Source organism: Staurois parvus, unplaced genomic scaffold, assembly GCF_062004578.1.
Source record: "Staurois parvus isolate SC_StPar_1 unplaced genomic scaffold, SC_StPar_1.0 ptg001527l, whole genome shotgun sequence".
NCBI classification, from domain to species: domain Eukaryota; kingdom Metazoa; phylum Chordata; class Amphibia; order Anura; family Ranidae; genus Staurois; species Staurois parvus.
Genome location: NW_028319323.1, coordinates 422,911 through 440,850, shown reverse-complemented (window position 1 = coordinate 440,850; position 17,940 = coordinate 422,911). Strand labels below are relative to the sequence as shown.

The window sequence follows — 17,940 nt, the reverse complement described above, 5'->3', positions numbered from 1 at the left end:
ATGGCCACTACTCCGTACTCTTACTACTTGACCTCTCTGCAGCTTTTGACACGGTTGACCATCTCCTCCTCGTCAAAAAACTCCACTTTCTTGGCCTCCGAGACTCCGCTCTCTCCTGGTTCTCCTCCTACCTATCGCAGCGCTCCTTCAGTGTTACCTATAATGCTGCCTCCTCCTCTTCACTCCCTCTCTCTGTAGGGGTCCCTCAAGGTTCTGTCCTTGGACCCCTTCTCTTCTCCATCTACATCTCCTCTCTTGGTCACTTGATAAACTCCCACGGCTTCAATTACCATCTCTATGTTGATGACACACAAATCTATCTTTCTACTCCTCACCTCGCCCCTTCAGTCTCCCCCTCACCTCACCCCTTCAGTCTCCTCCTCACCTTGCCCCTTCAGTCTCCCCCTCACCTCACCCCTTCAGTCTCCTCCTCACCTTGCCCCTTCAGTCTTCTCCTCACCTGACCCCTTCAGTCTCCTCCTCACCTCGCCCCTTCAGTCTCCTCCTCACCTCGCCCCTTCAGTCTCCTCCTCACCTCACCCCTTCAGTCTTCTCCTCACCTCACCCCTTCAGTCTGCTCCTCACCTCACCCACTCAGTCTCCTCCTCACCTCCCCCTTCAGTCTCCTCCTCACCTCCGCCTTCAGTCTCCTCCTCACCTCACCCCTTCAGTCTTCTCCTCACCTGACCCCTTCAGTCTTCTCCTCACCTGACCCCTTCAGTCTCCTCCTCACCTCGCCCATTCAGTCTCCTCCTCACCTCACCCCTTCAGTCTCTTCTCGCATTACTAACCTACTGAGCGACATATCGGATTGGATGTCACTCCACTTCCTCAATTTCAATCTTTCCAAAACTCCATTCAGTGTCCTCCACCCCTCTCTGCCAATCCCTCCACTGGCCTCCATTCAGTGTCCTCCACCCCTCTCTGCCAATCCCTCCACTGGCCTCCATTCAGTGTCCTCCACCCCTCTCTGCCAATCCCTCCACTGACCTCCATCTCTCTCTGCCAATCCCTCCACTGGCCTCCATTCAGTGTCCTCCACCCCTCTCTGCCAATCCCTCCACTGGCCTCCATTCAGTGTACTCCACCCCTCTCTGCCAATCCCTCCACTGGATTCCCATTGCACAACGGATACAATTCAGAACATTAACAATAACATATAAAGCCATTTATATCTCCGCCCCAAATTACATCACCGATCTTGTCTCCAAATATCACCCAAACCGTACTTTCCGCTCCTCGCATGACCTCCTGCTCTCTAGCTCCCTTGTCTCCTCCTCCCATGCTTGTCTCCAGGACTTCTCCAGGGCTTCCCCCATCCTCTGGAATTCTCTACCCCAATCTATCAGACTATTGCCTACTCTGCTCACTTTTAGGCGATCTCTGAAAACCTATCTCTTCAGGGAAGCCTATCCTGCCGTCAGCTAATACTGGAATCTTCTACTTCTCCCACCAGTCCATCCCCCACAGTTACTACCTTTTGTACCACTAGCCCCTCCCTCCTAGATTGTAAACTCCCAGGATCAGCCCCTCCCTCCTAGATTGTCAGCTCCCAGGATCAGGCCCCTCCCTCCTAGATTGTAAGCTCCCGGGATCAGGCCCTCCCTCTTAGATTGTAAGCTCCCAGGATCAGCCCCTCCCTCTTAGATTGTCAGCTCCCAGGATCAGACCCTCCTATCCCTCTTGTATTGATCTGTATTGTTGCTGTATTGTCTCCCGTTATATTGTAGCGCTGAGCAAACTGTTGGCGCCATAAATCCTGTATAATAATAATAATGTAAGAATGGTGGTATGGACTAATGGTGGTACATGGACTATGTAAGAATGGTGGTATGGATGAATGGTGGTATGGACTAATGGTGGTACATGGACTATGTAAGAATGGTGGTATGGATGAATGGTGGTACATGGACTATGTAAGAATGGTGGTATGGATGAATGGTGGTATGGACTAATGGTGGTATGGACTAATGGTGGTACATGGACTATGTATGAATGGTGGTATGGACTAATGGTGGTATGTATGAATGGTGGTATGGACTATGTAAGAATGGTGGTATGGACTAATGGTGGTATGGATGAATGGTGGTATGGACTAATGGTGGTACATGGACTATGTATGAATGGTGGTATAGACTAATGGTGGTACATGGACTATGTATGAATGATGATATGGACTAATGGTGGTATGGACTAATGGTGGAACATGGACTAATGGTGGTATGTATGAATGGTGGTATGGACTAATGGTGGTACATGGACTATGCATGAATGGTGGTATGGACTAATGGTGGTACATGGACTAATGGTGGTATGTATGAATGGTGGTATGGACTAATGGTGGTATGGACTAATGGTGGTATGGACTAATGGTGGTACATGGACTATGTATGAATGGTGGTATGGACTAATGGTGGTATGTATGAATGGTGGTATGGACTATGTATGAATGGTGGTATGGACTATGTATGAATGGTGGTATGGACTATGTATGAATGGTGGTATGGACTATGTATGAATGGTGGTATGGACTAATGTTTCTAGGTGCTTATGGCATGGCTATCCTTTTTATTCCTTTCTTTTAAATCAATCTTTATTGAAAATTCGACAACCGGCACTTGGCGGCTATAATCAGACCAATTGGTCGCAGTGCGGATAACAGCCGCTCCAAGGGACAAGTATATGCTGGGAACTCTTTCCCTTTTTTCTCATTAGAATCTGCTCACACCATGCAATCCGATCTGCTCACACCATGCAATCCGATCTGCTCACACCATGCAATCCGATCTGCTCACACCATGCAATCCGATCTGCTCACACCACGCAATCTGAAGAAAACTGTCAGCACGTTAGTGGATATGGAAGAGTGATGAGGTGGAATGAAGTCTATGGACGTATCTGACATTTTTCATCTTTGAGCTACAAAGCTAAATTTATACCTAAATCCAATTTTTCAGAAAACCTGAGGGAATTATGTTCCCATTTCATATCTTTGAAAGTCCTGCGTGCCATTGGTCTCATCTTTTGTGACCCTTTCCTATTTAGTTTCATGTTTTTATTGGGCCTGACCTTCCCTGACTTCATGGTCCAGCCAACTGCTATTCTACCAGCCAATGAAACAAATGAGGACATTCTCAATGGACCAAAAACATAGCAGAAGTGGGGATCAGCCATTGAAGGACATTGAAGGACAACACTTTTTTTATTTTGCATACAGTAAGGAAAGGTTAATTTTACAATCTGTGTCCCATTGGGGAGATTTCTCTTCATATCCAAGAGGGGCTCCACCAGATATGGATGATATCCAAGTGAAGCTCCACCAAATATGGATGATATCCAAGTGAGGCTCCACCAGATATGGATGATATCCAAGTGAGGCTCCACCAGAGATGGATGATACCCAAGTGGGGCTCCACCAGAGATGGATGATATCCAAGTGAGGCTCCTCCAGAGAGGGATGATACCCAAGTGGGGCTCCACCAGATATGGATGATATCCAAGTGAGGCTCCACCAGAGAGGGATGATACCCAAGTGGGGCTCCACCAGATATGGATGATATCCAAGTGAAGCTCCACCAAATATGGATGATATCCAAGTGAGGCTCCACCAGATATGGATGATATCCAAGTGAGGCTCCACCAGAGATGGATGATACCCAAGTGGGGCTCCACCAGAGATGGATGATATCAAAGTGGGGCTCCATCAGAGATGGATAATGTCAAAGTGGGGCTCCACCAGAGATGGTTGATATCCAAGTGGGGCTTCACCAGAGATGGATGATATCCAAGTGGGGCTCCACCACAGGTGGATGATATCCAAGTGGGGCTCCACCGCAGGTGGATGATATCCAAGTGAGGCTCCACCAGATATGGATAATGTCAAAGTGGGGCCCCACCAGAGATGGCTAATATCCAAGTGGGGCTTCACCAGATATGGATGATATCTAAGTGGGGCTCCACCGCAGGTGGATGATATCCAAGTGAGGCTCCACCTGAGATGGATGATATCCAAGTGAGGCTCCAACTGAGATGGATTATATCCAAGTGAGGCTCCACCAGAGATGGATTATATCTAAGTGGGGCTTCACCAGAGATGGATGATATCCAAGTCGGGCTCCACCAGAGATGGATAATGCCAAAGTGGGGCTCCACCAGAGATGGTTGATATCCAAGTGGGGCTTCACCAGAGATGGATGATATCCAAGTGGGGCTCCACCAGAGATGGTTGATATCCAAGTGGGGCTTCACCAGATATGGATGATATCTAAGTGGGGCTCCACCAGAGGTGGATGATATCCAAGTGAGGCTCCACCAGAGATGGATGATATCCAAGTGAGGCTCTACCAGAGATAGATGATATCCAAGTGAGGCTCCACCAGAGATGGATGATATCCAAGTGGGGGTCCAACAGAGATGGATGATATCCACATGGGGGTCCACCAGAGATGGATGATATCCAAGTGGGGCTCCTCCAGAGATGGTTGATATCAAAGTGGGGCTCCACCAGAGGCGGAAGATATGAAAAGTGGGGTTGGTAACTTACCTGGAGGATTAAAATAAAATAGTCCACTGGCTTATTGCGTTGGTAAAGATAGTGCTCCATAGACCTTTTATTTTTCTCATCAAACTTCAGCTCTTGAATCACATTTGGGTGTTTAAGAAGGCGTAAAAGGATTTTCTCAGACAGGTAAGGAGCTTTGAAAGGCTCGACCTCTGAAAAAAAATGGCAGTGTTAGAAGGTGCTCAACCAATCCAATGTATTATTATTATTATACAGTGTTTATATAGCGGCAGAAGGTTCGCTCAGCGCTGTACAGTAGCGAGGGGGACAGAACATGAGACAAGACAGAAACAATACAATACACGAGGGTTCGAGGGCCCTGCTCTTTTTAGCTTACAATCTAGGACATATCAATCATATATGATGAGTTACTTCGGTCTGTGCCAAGCATTGGTCACTATCATTAAACCCCTCATAGATGTAAGGGGACCACAGGTACAGTCCAACCACAGTGGTTAAGATTAGAGATGAGCGAATTTCTCAAAAATTCGATTCGGCTGATTCGGCGAATTCCAGTGTGAAATTCGATTTGATGCGAATTTCTTCGCTACGAAGATGACTTATAAAAAGGGTTTCTAGGCTTCAGAGAGCCTTTAAATTAGTGCAGAACACTGTACCTTTAATTTAAATGCCCTTGGAGATGAGGAAGGAGAAGGAGAAGGAGAAGGATGAGAAGAAGGAGAAGGATGAGAAGAAGGAGAAGGATGAGAAGAAGGAGAAGGATGAGAAGAAGGAGAAGGATGAGAAGAAGGAGAAGGGTGAGAAGAAGGAGAAGGAGAAGGAGAAGGATGAGAAGAAGGAGAAGGATGAGAAGAAGGAGAAGGATGAGAAGAAGGAGAAGGAGAAGGATGAGAAGAAGGAGAAGGATGAGAAGAAGGAGAAGGATGAGAAGAAGGAGAAGGATGAGAAGAAGGAGAAGGATGAGAAGAAGGAGAAGGATGAGAAGAAGGAGAAGGATGAGAAGAAGGAGAAGGATGAGGAGAAGGAGAAGGATGAGAAGAAGGAGAAGGAGAAGGATGAGAAGAAGGAGAAGGATGAGAAGAAGGAGAAGGATGAGAAGAAGGAGAAGGAGAAGGAGAAGCAGAAGGAGAAGGATGAGAAGAAGGAAAAGGAGAAGGATGAGAAGATGGAGAAGGAGAAGGATGAGAAGAAGGAGAAGGATGAGAAGAAGGAGAAGGAGAAGGATGAGAAGATGGAGAAGGATGAGAAGAAGGATGAGAAGAAGGAGAAGGATGAGAAGAAGGAGAAGGAGAAGGATGAGAAGAAGGAGAAGGATGAGAAGAAGGAGAAGGATGAGAAGAAGGATGAGAAGAAGGAGAAGGATGAGAAGAAGGACAGTTCTGTGACAGTTTCTGTCTATTTCTGACAGTTCTGGGACATTCCTTCCATACAGCGGTTGAAACATTGTATCTATTAGTTTCCATTCAGGATACAGATGTTTCAACCGCTGTACATGTGAAGAAGCTGTCAGAGAACTGTCAGAAATAGAGGAACTCTGCACATACACTTTTTGCCGGCTTGGAATTATTCTTCTTTTCATCCTACTTCTTCTTCTTCTTCATCCTCATCCTCATCCTCTTCTTCTGAGGATGAGGATGAAGAAGAAGAAGAAGTAGGATGAAAAGAAGAATAATTCCAAGCCGGCAAAAAGTGTATGTGCAGAGTTCCTCTATTTCTGACAGTTCTCTCACAGCTTCTTCACATGTACAGCGGTTGAAACATCTGTATCCTAAATGTAAACTAATAGATACAATGTTTCAACCGCTAAACATGTGTTCCTTCTGTCAGAGAACTGTCAGAAATAGCGGAGCTCACTGCAGGGACACTTTTACCGGCTGATCGGGAAATGTTCGATTCGCGCACCCGAAGTAGGCAAAATTTCGGATTCGACGCGAATCGAATATTTCCTGAAATTCGACTCGAATTCCGGTTCGCCTGGTTCGATTCGCTCATCTCTAGTTAAGATGATCCTAAAGTGGAGCAAACTCAACTCAAAGTCAACGTTTCTGCTGCCACAATACAGCAGCCATCTTTTCAGGTAAAACTGGTCTACCCGTTCATTACCCAGGGTGCTCTGGTTCTCCAGATTTGCTGGGTAAGAACATCGTCCTGGCCCTTCTCAGCTCATTAATGAGGATGGGGGGTGGGGGATCAATATTACTGACCGCCAGCCTGGACTGTACATCACTTTAGCCTGAAATTGGTATCAAACAGCGGAATTGCATTGGCAGCACAAACAAGTTTAACCCCTTAATGACCAGTCAACATCTTAACCCCCCAACCCAGTTCTGCAGCTTTGATATGTCTCAGTAAAACTGTCCATGTCTTTACAGCAACTTCGTGCATCCGGGTGAATTACAGTTGTTTTTTAGGATAAATTAGGTCTTAATTTGGTGGTAGATGATAATGGAGATCTCCTGATTTTTAATTTTTTTAAATCAGGCTCAAAATAGTAAGAAACAAAATAAAAATGTAAACTTTTGACATATATTTCCTGCCATTATCATGACCCGACACCGAAAAAAGAAAAATAAATTTTTCCTACTCCTGACATATACGAGAATACGGCATATGTGTATAATGGTTGTACCCGTAGTGGGGTGAAGAAACAATAGTAATAAATATACATATATTGTCGTTCCAATTTGTATATGACGGGATAGCTGATCGAGTACAAATAGGGGGGCCTAAATGAATGGGGATTGTACAATTTTGTGATAGTCAACATCTATGGGAAACAAAAGATATCTGTGACGGGAGCCACTGTGGGTGGGGGGCCCATAGAACACAGCTCACTTTGGAGGGGTGGGGAGACCCCTGTCTCAGCTCCCATATCCCTCTTATGTGTAAGTCACCCTGTGCCTGTTAGGGGTACAGAGTATTCTGTCCTAATACTGGGGTGGGGGGTTGTTGATTCTTTAATGCCATGTGGTTGCATCCCATTGTTCTATTGTGTGTCTTGCTTGGGAGCAAACTATTATGGGATGTATGTGTTTATGTGTATTTGCTTGGTGGGGGGTGCCTCCAGCAGCCCTCCCTCCTGATGGGACTGTCTGTTGGTGTGTCTCTTGTTACTAAATGTAGATTGCCCCGCCCTGTGTCATTATGCAGGGAGGGGGGATTGCCCCGCCCTGTGTCATTATGCAGGGAGGGGGGATTGCCCCACCCTGTGTCATTATGCAGGGAGGGGGGTTGTCCCGCCCTGTGTCATTATGCAGGGAGGGGGGTTGTCCCCTGAGTGTACATATCTTGTATCTGTGTTCAAATAAAGTAGTCTACTTCCTGGTTTACTTCAAGATTGGTGTCGTCTGGTCTTGTATGGTCAGCGGTGGTGTCTGTGGTCAGTGATCGGACAGGGAAGTGTTATCCTAACGGAAGTACTCGGCGCAGTCTGGGTCGGTTCCGTTACAATATCCCATGTTGCTTTATGGGTATTGTAGGCACATGTAGCTATTTTTATAGATGTTTAATGGAAACACTCCAAAGACATGCTGGGAGGTGAATTGGCTCCTGTCTAAATTGTCCCTAGTATGTGTATGTATGAATGTAAGCTAGGAACCTTGGATTGTACGCTCCTCGGGGGCGGGGACTGATGTGAATGTACAATATATATGTAAAGCGCTGTGTAAATTGATGCCGATATATAAGAACCTGAAATAAATAAATTTAAGTACAGGGTACATGGTACCTTCGAAAATCCAGGCTTCATCTTTTCTTTGGTGGCTTTTGAACTGCGATGAACATCAGATTCAAAGAGCCGTTGTGACGGGAGTCACTTTGGGTGGGGGGCCCATGGAACACAGCTCACTTTGGGTGGGGGGCCCATGGAACACGGCTCACTTTGGGTGGGGGCCCATAGAACACAGCTCACTTTGGAGGGGTGGGGAGACCCCTGTCTCAGCTCCCCATATCCCTCTTATGTGTAAGTCCCCCTGTGCCTGTTAGGGGAACAGGGTGATCTGTCCTAATATGGGGGGGGGGGGGGGTTTGGATTGTTTGGTGTCATGTGGTTGTATCCCATTGTTCTATTGTGTGTCTGGCTTGGAAGCAAACTATTATGGGATGTATGTGTTTGTGTGTATTGGCTTGGTGGGGGTGGGGTGTCTCCAGCAGCCCTCCCTCCTGATGGGACTGTCTGCTGGTGTGAAGTTTGAATACCTGTGTGTCTCTTGTTACTAAATGTAGATTGCCCCACCCTGTGTCATTATGCAGGGAGGGGGGATTTTCCCGAGTGTATATATCTTGTATCTGTGTTCAAATAAACTAGTCTACCTTCTGGATTACTTCAAGATTGGTGTCGCCTATTCTTGTATGGTCAGCGGTGGTGTCAGTGGTCGGTGTTCGGACAGATTGGTGTCGTCTAGTCTTGTATGGTCTCTGTGGTGTCAGTGGTCGGTGTTCGGACAGATTGGTGTCGTCTAGTCTTGTATGGTCAGCGGTGGTGTCAGTGGTCGGTGTTCGGACAGATTGGTGTCGTCTAGTCTTGTATGGTCAGCGGTGGTGTCGGTGGTCGGTGTTCGGACAGATTGGTGTCGTCTAGTCTTGTATGGTCAGCGGTGGTGTCAGTGGTCGGTGTTCGGACAGATTGGTGTCATCTAGTCTTGTATGGTCTCTGTGGTGTCAGTGGTCGGTGTTCGGACAGATTGGTGTCGCCTAGTCTTGTATGGTCAGCGGTGGTGTCAGTGGTCGGTGTTCAGACAGATTGGTGTCGTCTAGTCTTGTATGGTCTCTGTGGCGTCAGTGGTCGGTGTTCGGACAGATTGGTGTCGCCTAGTCTTGTATGGTCAGCAGTGGTGTCAGTGGTTGGTGTTCGGACAGATTGGTGTCGTCTAGTCCTGTATGGTCAGCGGTGGTGTCAGTGGTCGGTGTTCGGACAGATTGGTGTCATCTAGTCTTGTATGGTCTCTGTGGTGTCAGTGGTCGGTGTTCGGACAGATTGGTGTCGTATAGTCTTGTATGGTCAGCGGTGGTGTCAGTGGTCGGTGTTCGGACAGATTGGTGTCGTCTAGTCTTGTATGGTCAGCGGTGGTGTCGGTGGTCGGTGTTCGGACAGATTGGTGTCGTCTAGTCTTGTATGGTCAGCGGTGGTGTCAGTGGTCGGTGTTCGGACAGATTGGTGTCGTCTAGTCTTGTATGGTCAGCGGTGGTGTCGGTGGTCGGTGTTTGGACAGATTGGTGTCATCTAGTCTTGTATGGTCAGCGGTGGTGTCAGTGGTCGGTGTTCGGACAGATTGGTGTCGTCTAGTCTTGTATGGTCAGCGGTGGTGTCAGTGGTCGGTGTTCGGACAGATTGGTGTCGCCTAGTCTTGTATGGTCTCTGTGGTGTCAGTGGTCGGTTGTCGGACAGATTGGTGTCGCCTAGTCTTGTATGGTCAGTGGTGGTGTCTGTGGTCGGTGTTCGGACAGATTGGTGTCATCTAGTCTTGTATGGTCAGCGGTGGTGTCAGTGGTCGGTGGTCGGACAGATTGGTGTCGCCTAGTCTTGTATGGTCAGCGGTGGTGTCTGTGGTCGGTGTTCGGACAGATTGGTGTCGTCTAGTCCTGTATGGTCAGCGGTGGTGTCAGTGGTCGGTGTTCAGACAGATTGGTGTCGTCTAGTCCTGTATGGTCTCTGTGGTGTCAGTGGTCGGTGTTCGGACAGATTGGTGTCATCTAGTCTTGTATGGTCAGCGGTGGTGTCTGTGGTCAGTGTTCGGACAGATTGGTGTCGTCTAGTCCTGTATGGTCAGCGGTGGTGTCGGTGGTCGGTGTTCGGACAGATTGGTGTCGCCTAGTCCTGTATGGTCTCTGTGGTGTCAGTGGTCGGTGTTCAGACAGATTGGTGTCTAGTCTTGTATGGTCTCTGTGGTGTCAGTGGTCGGTGTTCGGACAGATTGGTGTCATCTAGTCTTGTATGGTCAGCGGTGGTGTCTGTGGTCGGTGTTCGGACAGATTGGTGTCGCCTAGTCTTGTATGGTCAGTGGCGGTGTCAGTGGTCGGTGTTCGGACAGATTGGTGTCATCTAGTCTTGTATGGTCAGCGGTGGTGTCAGTGGTCGGTGTTCGGACAGATTGGTGTCGTCTAGTCTTGTATGGTCTCTGTGGTGTCAGTGGTCGGTGTTCGGACAGATTGGTGTCATCTAGTCTTGTATGGTCTCTGTGGTGTCAGTGGTCGGTGTTCGGACAGATTGGTGTCGTCTAGTCTTGTATGGTCAGCGGTGGTGTCAGTGGTCGGTGTTCGGACAGATTGGTGTCGCCTAGTCTTGTATGGTCAGCGGTGGTGTCGGTGGTCGGTGTTCGGACGGGGAAGCGGTATTCCAACAGAAGTACCCAAGCGCAGTCTGAGTCGCTCCCATTACAGCCGTCACAGGTTTAGTACAAGTCTGTAAAATAGTGCCGTGCCACCATCCGTATGCAGCAAGTCACAAATATCACGCCGGTGCAGCAGGTATAGAAGATTGTGGCTAATGCCGTGCCAAGTCATTACGTTACTTTAGCCTAATTTATTGGGATGTGACTGCGATAAAAAAACAAACACTGGGGAATGTTTCCCAATGTATAGATGGAGGAGCACCAGATACAAGGGATCCTATCAGAGTGATCACATGATCAGAGGCTCCTCCTAGCGGCTCCTGATCATTAGTTCCAGCCTAGGAGGAATCACTGACAGCAGGTCCTGTGTGCTAGGGGGCGTTATGGAGCATACTCCCTGTACACGCATACTGTATGTGGCGGGATGGCATGCGGTGCAGTCCATACATGTGTACAGCCATCATTAAGTAGTGAAACGTGTCTGCAAAACTGTAAAGCAGGGATTGATCGGGGCCCTCACAGAAACATTTATTAATGAATTCTGTATTTCACAGACATTGTAGGTCCGGGTGGAAATGGTCCCTCAGCACCGAGTCTCTAGGAGTGCGTTTTGAACCTAATGGTCGCTCTAGCAGTACTTACCTGTAGCCATGAAGCGATGGGTGGCCAGGAGGAGCTGAGGAGAAATCTTCACCTTCATCTCACTGTCAGAAAGCTTAAATAGGGAGAAGTCATGTTGTTTCCTCTCTCGATGGGGAATTCTTTCCTTTTTCCTGTTATCAGCTGATAGAAAATGTTCCAAATAATAAAAAAATATATATAAAATTAGAAACATTGTTATTAATAGAAAACTGAACCCAACGGACTTGTCTGGAAGTCAACATTCTGGATGTCTAAGAATTATCACCTGTACATAGAAAAAACCATATTGGATGCCTGCTGAAGCCTTCAGTGATCCAAGTAATTCCCCTCCAACAACCTTTGTACATATTATTAGCAGGCAGAAGGTAAGAGATACTTATTTTTTTATTTTTAATCAACAATATAATATAAAGAATATATACAAAGTATGCAGAAAGGATTACAGAGAGAGGAGGGGACAAGATCTGGATCTGACGGTAATTATAAAGCCGACCTGTCTGGAGTCCACATTGGACCACTAGTTCGGGGAATGGCAGCGATGTGGACCAATCAGAAACCACCTTCACACCGCAATCTTGTAAATGGGTATCGTGGTTTCCATCAGCAAGAGGAGAAGGTTTTCTCAGTTTTGGTCCACTATCTAGGTTGTCCACATTGCCCAATCTTATGACCACTAGTCCCAGGAATGGCAGAAATATGGACAACCCAGAAACCATCTTGACACCAAAATCCTGTAAATGTGGTTTCCATCAGCAAGAGGAGAAGGTTTTCTCAGTTTTGGTCCACTATCTAGGTTGTCCACATTGCCCAATCTTATGACCACTAGTGCCAGGAATGGCAGAGATATGGACAACCCCGAAACCACCTTGACACCAAAATCCTGTAAATTGGTATCATGGTTTCCATCAGCAAGAGGAGAAGGTTTTTCTCAGTTTTGGTCCACCATCTAGATTGTTCACATTGCCCAATCTTATGACCATTAGTGCCAGGAATGGCAGAGATGTGGACAACCCAGAAAGCATCTTGACACCAAAATCCTGTAAATGGGTATCGTGGTTTCCATCAGCAAGAGGAGAAGGTTTTTCTCAGTTTTGGTCCACTATCTAGGTTGTCCACATTGCCCAATCTTATGACCACTAGTCCCAGGAATGGCAGAAATATGGACAACCCAGAAACCATCTTGACACCAAAATCCTGTAAATGTGGTTTCCATCAGCAAGAGGAGAAGGTTTAATCAGTTTTGGTCCACTATCTAGGTTGTCCACATTGCCCAATCTTATGACCACTAGTGCCAGGAATGGCAGAGATATGGACAACCCCGAAACCACCTTGACACCAAAATCCTGTAAATTGGTATCATGGTTTCCATCAGCAAGAGGAGAAGGTTTTTCTCAGTTTTGGTCCACCATCTAGATTGTTCACATTGCCCAATCTTATGACCATTAGTGCCAGGAATGGCAGAGATGTGGACAACCCAGAAAGCATCTTGACACCAAAATCCTGTAAATGGGTATCGTGGTTTCCATCAGCAAGAGGAGAAGGTTTTTCTCAGTTTTGGTCCACCATCTAGATTGTCCACATTGCCCAATCTCATGACCACTAGTGCCAGGAATGGCAGAGATGTGGACAACCCAGAAACCACCTTGACACCAAAATCGTTTAAATGGGTGTCATGGTTTCCATCAGCAAGCAGAGAAGGTTTCCTCAATTTTGGTTCACTTTCTGGGTTTCCATCAACAAGAGGAGAGGAGAAGGTTTTCTTGGGTCTGGTCTCCTCACTGGGTTGCCCACATTCCCACCATTAATACCAGGGTATCTGTCATATGTATATTGGTGGCTCAGGGTGCATTGGGAACTCTGAAAGCAATGGAATGGCACGTGGGAAGGGTTTCTATATGGGTGTCTCTAGACGTTTATATTGTTCTGTCACAAAGAAATCCAATAAAATTGCAAAAAAAAAACCACACACACAATGCTGCAGGGATTTTAAAGGTTCAACCAGCTTGGCACAAACAATCTATTTAAAGTTAAATCAACCCAATAGCTAGGCTTCACGCCTAGGGGTACGGAGATAAAGAGAACAGAGTTCAGATTCTTACTTCACTCCTCGCTCCTGTAGGCTCCCTCCATCCATGTGACTGCTCCTAAAAAAACTCCTCACTAAGGCACTCCCATCTGTGGTCAAACACCTGCCTCCTCCATGTACAACACAGGGTTAAGAGCCCTGCATTGTCCCCAATGACCCCAATAGACCACCCACAGCCCAAAGCCGAGGGGAGAAGAGGGAGCACTGAAGCCTGCCAGAGTGGGATGTAAGGTAAGTACAGTGGGGCAAAAAAGTATTTAGTCCCCACCAATGGTACAAGTTCTCCCACTTACAAAGATGAGAGAGGCCTGTAATTGGCATCATAGGGAGACCTCAACTATGAGAGACAAAATGAGAAAACAAATCCAGACAATCTCATTGGCTGATCTGGAAAGAATTGATTTGCAAATTATGGTGGAAAATAAGTATTTGGTCTCCTACAAACAAGCAAGATTTCTGGCTCTCACAGACCTGGACCTTCTTCTTTAAGAGGCTCCTCTGTCCTGCACTCATTATCAGTATAAAGACACCTGTCCACAACCTCAAACAGTCACACTCCAAACTCCACTATGGTGAAGACCAAAGAGCTGTCGAAGGACACCAGAAACAAAATTGTAGACCTGCACCAGGCTGGGAAGACTGAATCTGCAATAGGCAAGCAGCTTGGTGTGAACAAATCAACTGTGGGAGCAATAATTAGAAAATGGAAGACATACAAGACCACTGATAATCTCCCTCCATCTGGGGCTCCACGCAAGATCTCACCCCGTGGGGTCAAAATGATCACAAGAACGGTGAGCAAAAATCCCAGGACCACATGGGGGGACCTAGTGAATGACCTGCAGAGAGCTGGGACCAACGTAACAAAGGCTACCATCAGTAACACACTACGCCGCCAGGGACTCAGATCCTGCAGTGCCAGACGTGTCCCCCTGCTTAAGCCAGTACATGTCCGGGGCCCGTCTGAAGTTTGCTAGAGAGCATTTGGATGATCCAGAAGAGGATTGGGAGAATGTCATATGGTCAGATGAAACCAAAATAGAACGGTTTGGTAGAAACACAACTCGTCGTGTTTGGAGGAGAGAGAATGCTGAGTTGCATCCAAAGAACACCATACCTACTGTGAAGCATGGGGGTGGCAACATCATGCTTTGGGGCTGTTTCTCCGCAAAGGGACCAGGACGACTGATCCATGTACAGGACAGAATGAATGGGGCCATGTATCGTGAGATTTTGAGTGCAAACCTCCTTCCATCAGCAAGGGCATTGAAGATGAAACGTGGCTGGGTCTTCCAACATGACAATGACCCCAAACATACCGCCCGGGCAACGAAGGAGTGGCTTCGTAAGAAGCATTTCAAGGTCCTGGAGTGGCCTAGCCAGTCTCCAGATCTCAACCCCATAAAAAACCTTTGGAGGGAGTTGAAAGTCCGTGTTGCCCAGCGACAGCCCCAAAACATCACTGCTCTAGAGGAGATCTGCATGGAGGAGGAGATCTGCATGGAGGATGGGCCAACATACCAGCAACAGTGAACTTTTCATATTCACCAAATACTTATTTTCCACCATAATTTGCAAATCAATTCTTTCCAGATCAGCCAATGAGATTGTCTGGATTTGTTTTCTCATTTTGTCTCTCATAGTTGAGGTCTCCCTATGATGCCAATTACAGGCCTCTCTCATCTCTGTAAGTGGGAGAACTTGCACAATTGGTGGGGACTAAATACTTTTTTGCCCCACTGTATTACATCCTCTTCAGGACCCCCTAGACCCCCTTCTCACTGCAGTTGATTTTTTTTTCTCCACCTCACAGTTGGATTGTAAGGTGTACAGTTGTGCTCCAAAGTTTTGATCTCCTGGCAGAAATGGTGAAATTTTGGCATGGATAATGAAAATATGACTGATGCCAAAAAACTGTCTTTTATTGAAGGATAGCGATGATATGACGCCATTTATGATCACATCGTTGTTTGGCTCCTTTTTAAATCCTAATGATAACAGAAATCCCCCAAATGGAATCAGAAGTCTCCCATCGCCTGTAATATTTGGCCTTAATACAGACACAAATGAGCTGCATGGTCAAGTTGCCAGAAAGAAGCCTTTACTGTGCGAATGCCACAAAAAAATCCAGCTACAACATGCCGGACAACACCTTGACGTGCCTCACCAGGATTTTGTATGGCGTTGGCGCAGTGAAAGCTTCTGACAACTCCACCATGCAGCTCATTTTTGTTCAAGTATCATCGTATTGTGCTCCTTGAAACAACCACACCGTCTTTTTCCAGAGCAGCCCGTATTTCTCCTGAGGTTACCTGTGGGGGGTTTTCTTTGTACCCCGAACAATTCTGGAAGTTGTGGCTGCAATCATTCTTGCTCTACCTGAAGTTGGCTTGGTATCAATAGATCCATGAATTTTCTACTTAATAAGTGATTGAACAGCACTGACCAGCATATTCAAGGCTTTGGATATCTTTTATATCCTTTTCCATCTTTATAAAGTTCCATTACTTTGTTACGCAGGTCTTTTGACAGTTCTTTTCTGCTCCCCATGGCTCAGTATCTACCCTGCTCAGTGCATCCATGTGAGAGCGAACAAACTCACTCACTATTTATACACTGACACTGATTGCAATGTAAAAAGCCACAGATGGAAAATGAACCATTTATTTGTCATTGTACCCTGTGTGTGTGTCCCCTTGTGTGTCTGTACCAAGGCCGAACATTCCAGGGGGCGGAGACCTCTGATCCAGGGGTGGAGACTTCTGGTCTGGGGGGTGGAGACTTCTGATCCGGGGGTGGAGACTTCTGATCTGGGCCAGTCGGGGGATTTCTGTTATTAGGAATCAAAAAGCAGCTCTGTGATAATAAATGGCTTCATATCATCACCGTCCTTCAATATAAGAGTTTTTTTGGCATCATCAAGTCAGATTTTTACTATAAATGCCAAAATGTTGTGATTTCTGCCAGGGGAGGGAGACTTTTCAGCACATTTGTATGTACACTCACAATCTACAGTATTATTCTGGCATCATGCCTCATTGTGCACAATTTTCTTACACTAATCATTTCTTGTTGCAAAGTTTCTTTTCAGGAAATCCTGCCAGTAACAACACTTCCTGTGTCAGGGTGACAACACCAAGCACTAACACTGGCAAATAGCAGCAGTGTTGTCAGCCTGCCGCGTGCGCTCTGCTCCTTCGTGACTGAGCTACCAGTCAGGTCTATCAGATTGGTGGCCTCCCGCTTGGTACAGCTGGAGATTGCTCACTATTTCTCCAAGCTGGGTTCGGGGGGAGGTAGGGGCTCTTCGGCTACTTTTTTCAGGTTTCTCAGTTAATAGGCAGCAGTGTGTGTGTGTGTGTGTGGGGGGGGTAAACCTAAACTCAAGTTCTAATTTTGGGTCTGCATGAAAGTATCCTCAATTTTACTTAATCGAGGTTTGAACTACTTACTGTACAGATCCGTCTCATCCAAGATTTCAGATTTGATGATCTCTTCTATGATATCCTCCAGGGTTACAATCCCCATCACTTCATAGAATGGGTCTCCTTCCCCTTCGTTGTTGACTCGCTGAACTATTGCCAAATGGGATTTGCCTGGAACATACAAAACAAAATTGAGACGCTAAATGTAATGACACCAAGTGATGGTGCAGCAAGCAATTCCCAAAGAAGTACATGTTCTGCTATATTTGTCTTCTAGAACATGGGAACAGGGAACCATGGTCTGTAGTAGGCTGACATTGGATACAGATGGACGGGGAGCCATGGTCTGTAGTAGGCTGACGTTGGATGAAGATGGACGGGGAGCCATGGTCTGTAGTAGGCTGACACTGGATAAAGATGGACGGGGAGCCATGGTCTGTAGTAGGCTGACGTTGGATACAGATGGACAGGGAGCCATGGTCTGTAGTAGGCTGACACTGGATAAAGATGGACGGGGAGCCATGGTCTGTGGTAGGCTGACGTTGGATACAGATGGACGGGGAGCCATGGTCTGTAGTAGGCTGACGTTGGATACAGATGGACGGGGAGCCATGGTCTGTAGTAGGCTGACGTTGGATACAGATGGATGGGGAGCCATGGTCTGTAGTAGGCTGACGTTGGATACAGATGGACGGGGAGCCATGGTCTGTAGTAGGTTGATATTGGATAAAGATGGACAGGGAGCCATGGTCTGTGGTAGGCTGACATTGAATACAGATGGACGGGGAGCCATGGTCTGTAGTAGGCTGACATTGGATACAGATGGACAGGGAGGCATGGTCTGTAGTAGGCTGACATTGGATACAGATGGACAGGGAGCCATGGTCTGTAGTAGGCTGACACTGGATAAAGATGGACGGGGAGCCATGGTCTGTG

General features: G+C 46.9%; 1 protein-coding gene across 2 annotated transcripts in view; it reads right to left on the bottom strand.

Annotated features, from left to right (window-relative positions):
- LOC149435370 (metal transporter CNNM1-like) overlaps window positions 1-17,940 on the bottom strand; it is a 77,770-nt gene that overhangs the window by 46,166 nt on the left and 13,664 nt on the right. For both annotated transcript variants that reach the window (XM_089662720.1, XM_089662721.1), the window contains exons 2-4: window positions 17,032-17,175; window positions 11,494-11,634; window positions 4,544-4,713 (exon numbers count right to left, since the gene is read on the bottom strand). In XM_089662720.1, the coding sequence (XP_089518846.1) occupies window positions 4,544-4,713; window positions 11,494-11,634; window positions 17,032-17,175 (455 nt within the window). The remainder of the gene's footprint in view (window positions 1-4,543; window positions 4,714-11,493; window positions 11,635-17,031; window positions 17,176-17,940) is intronic.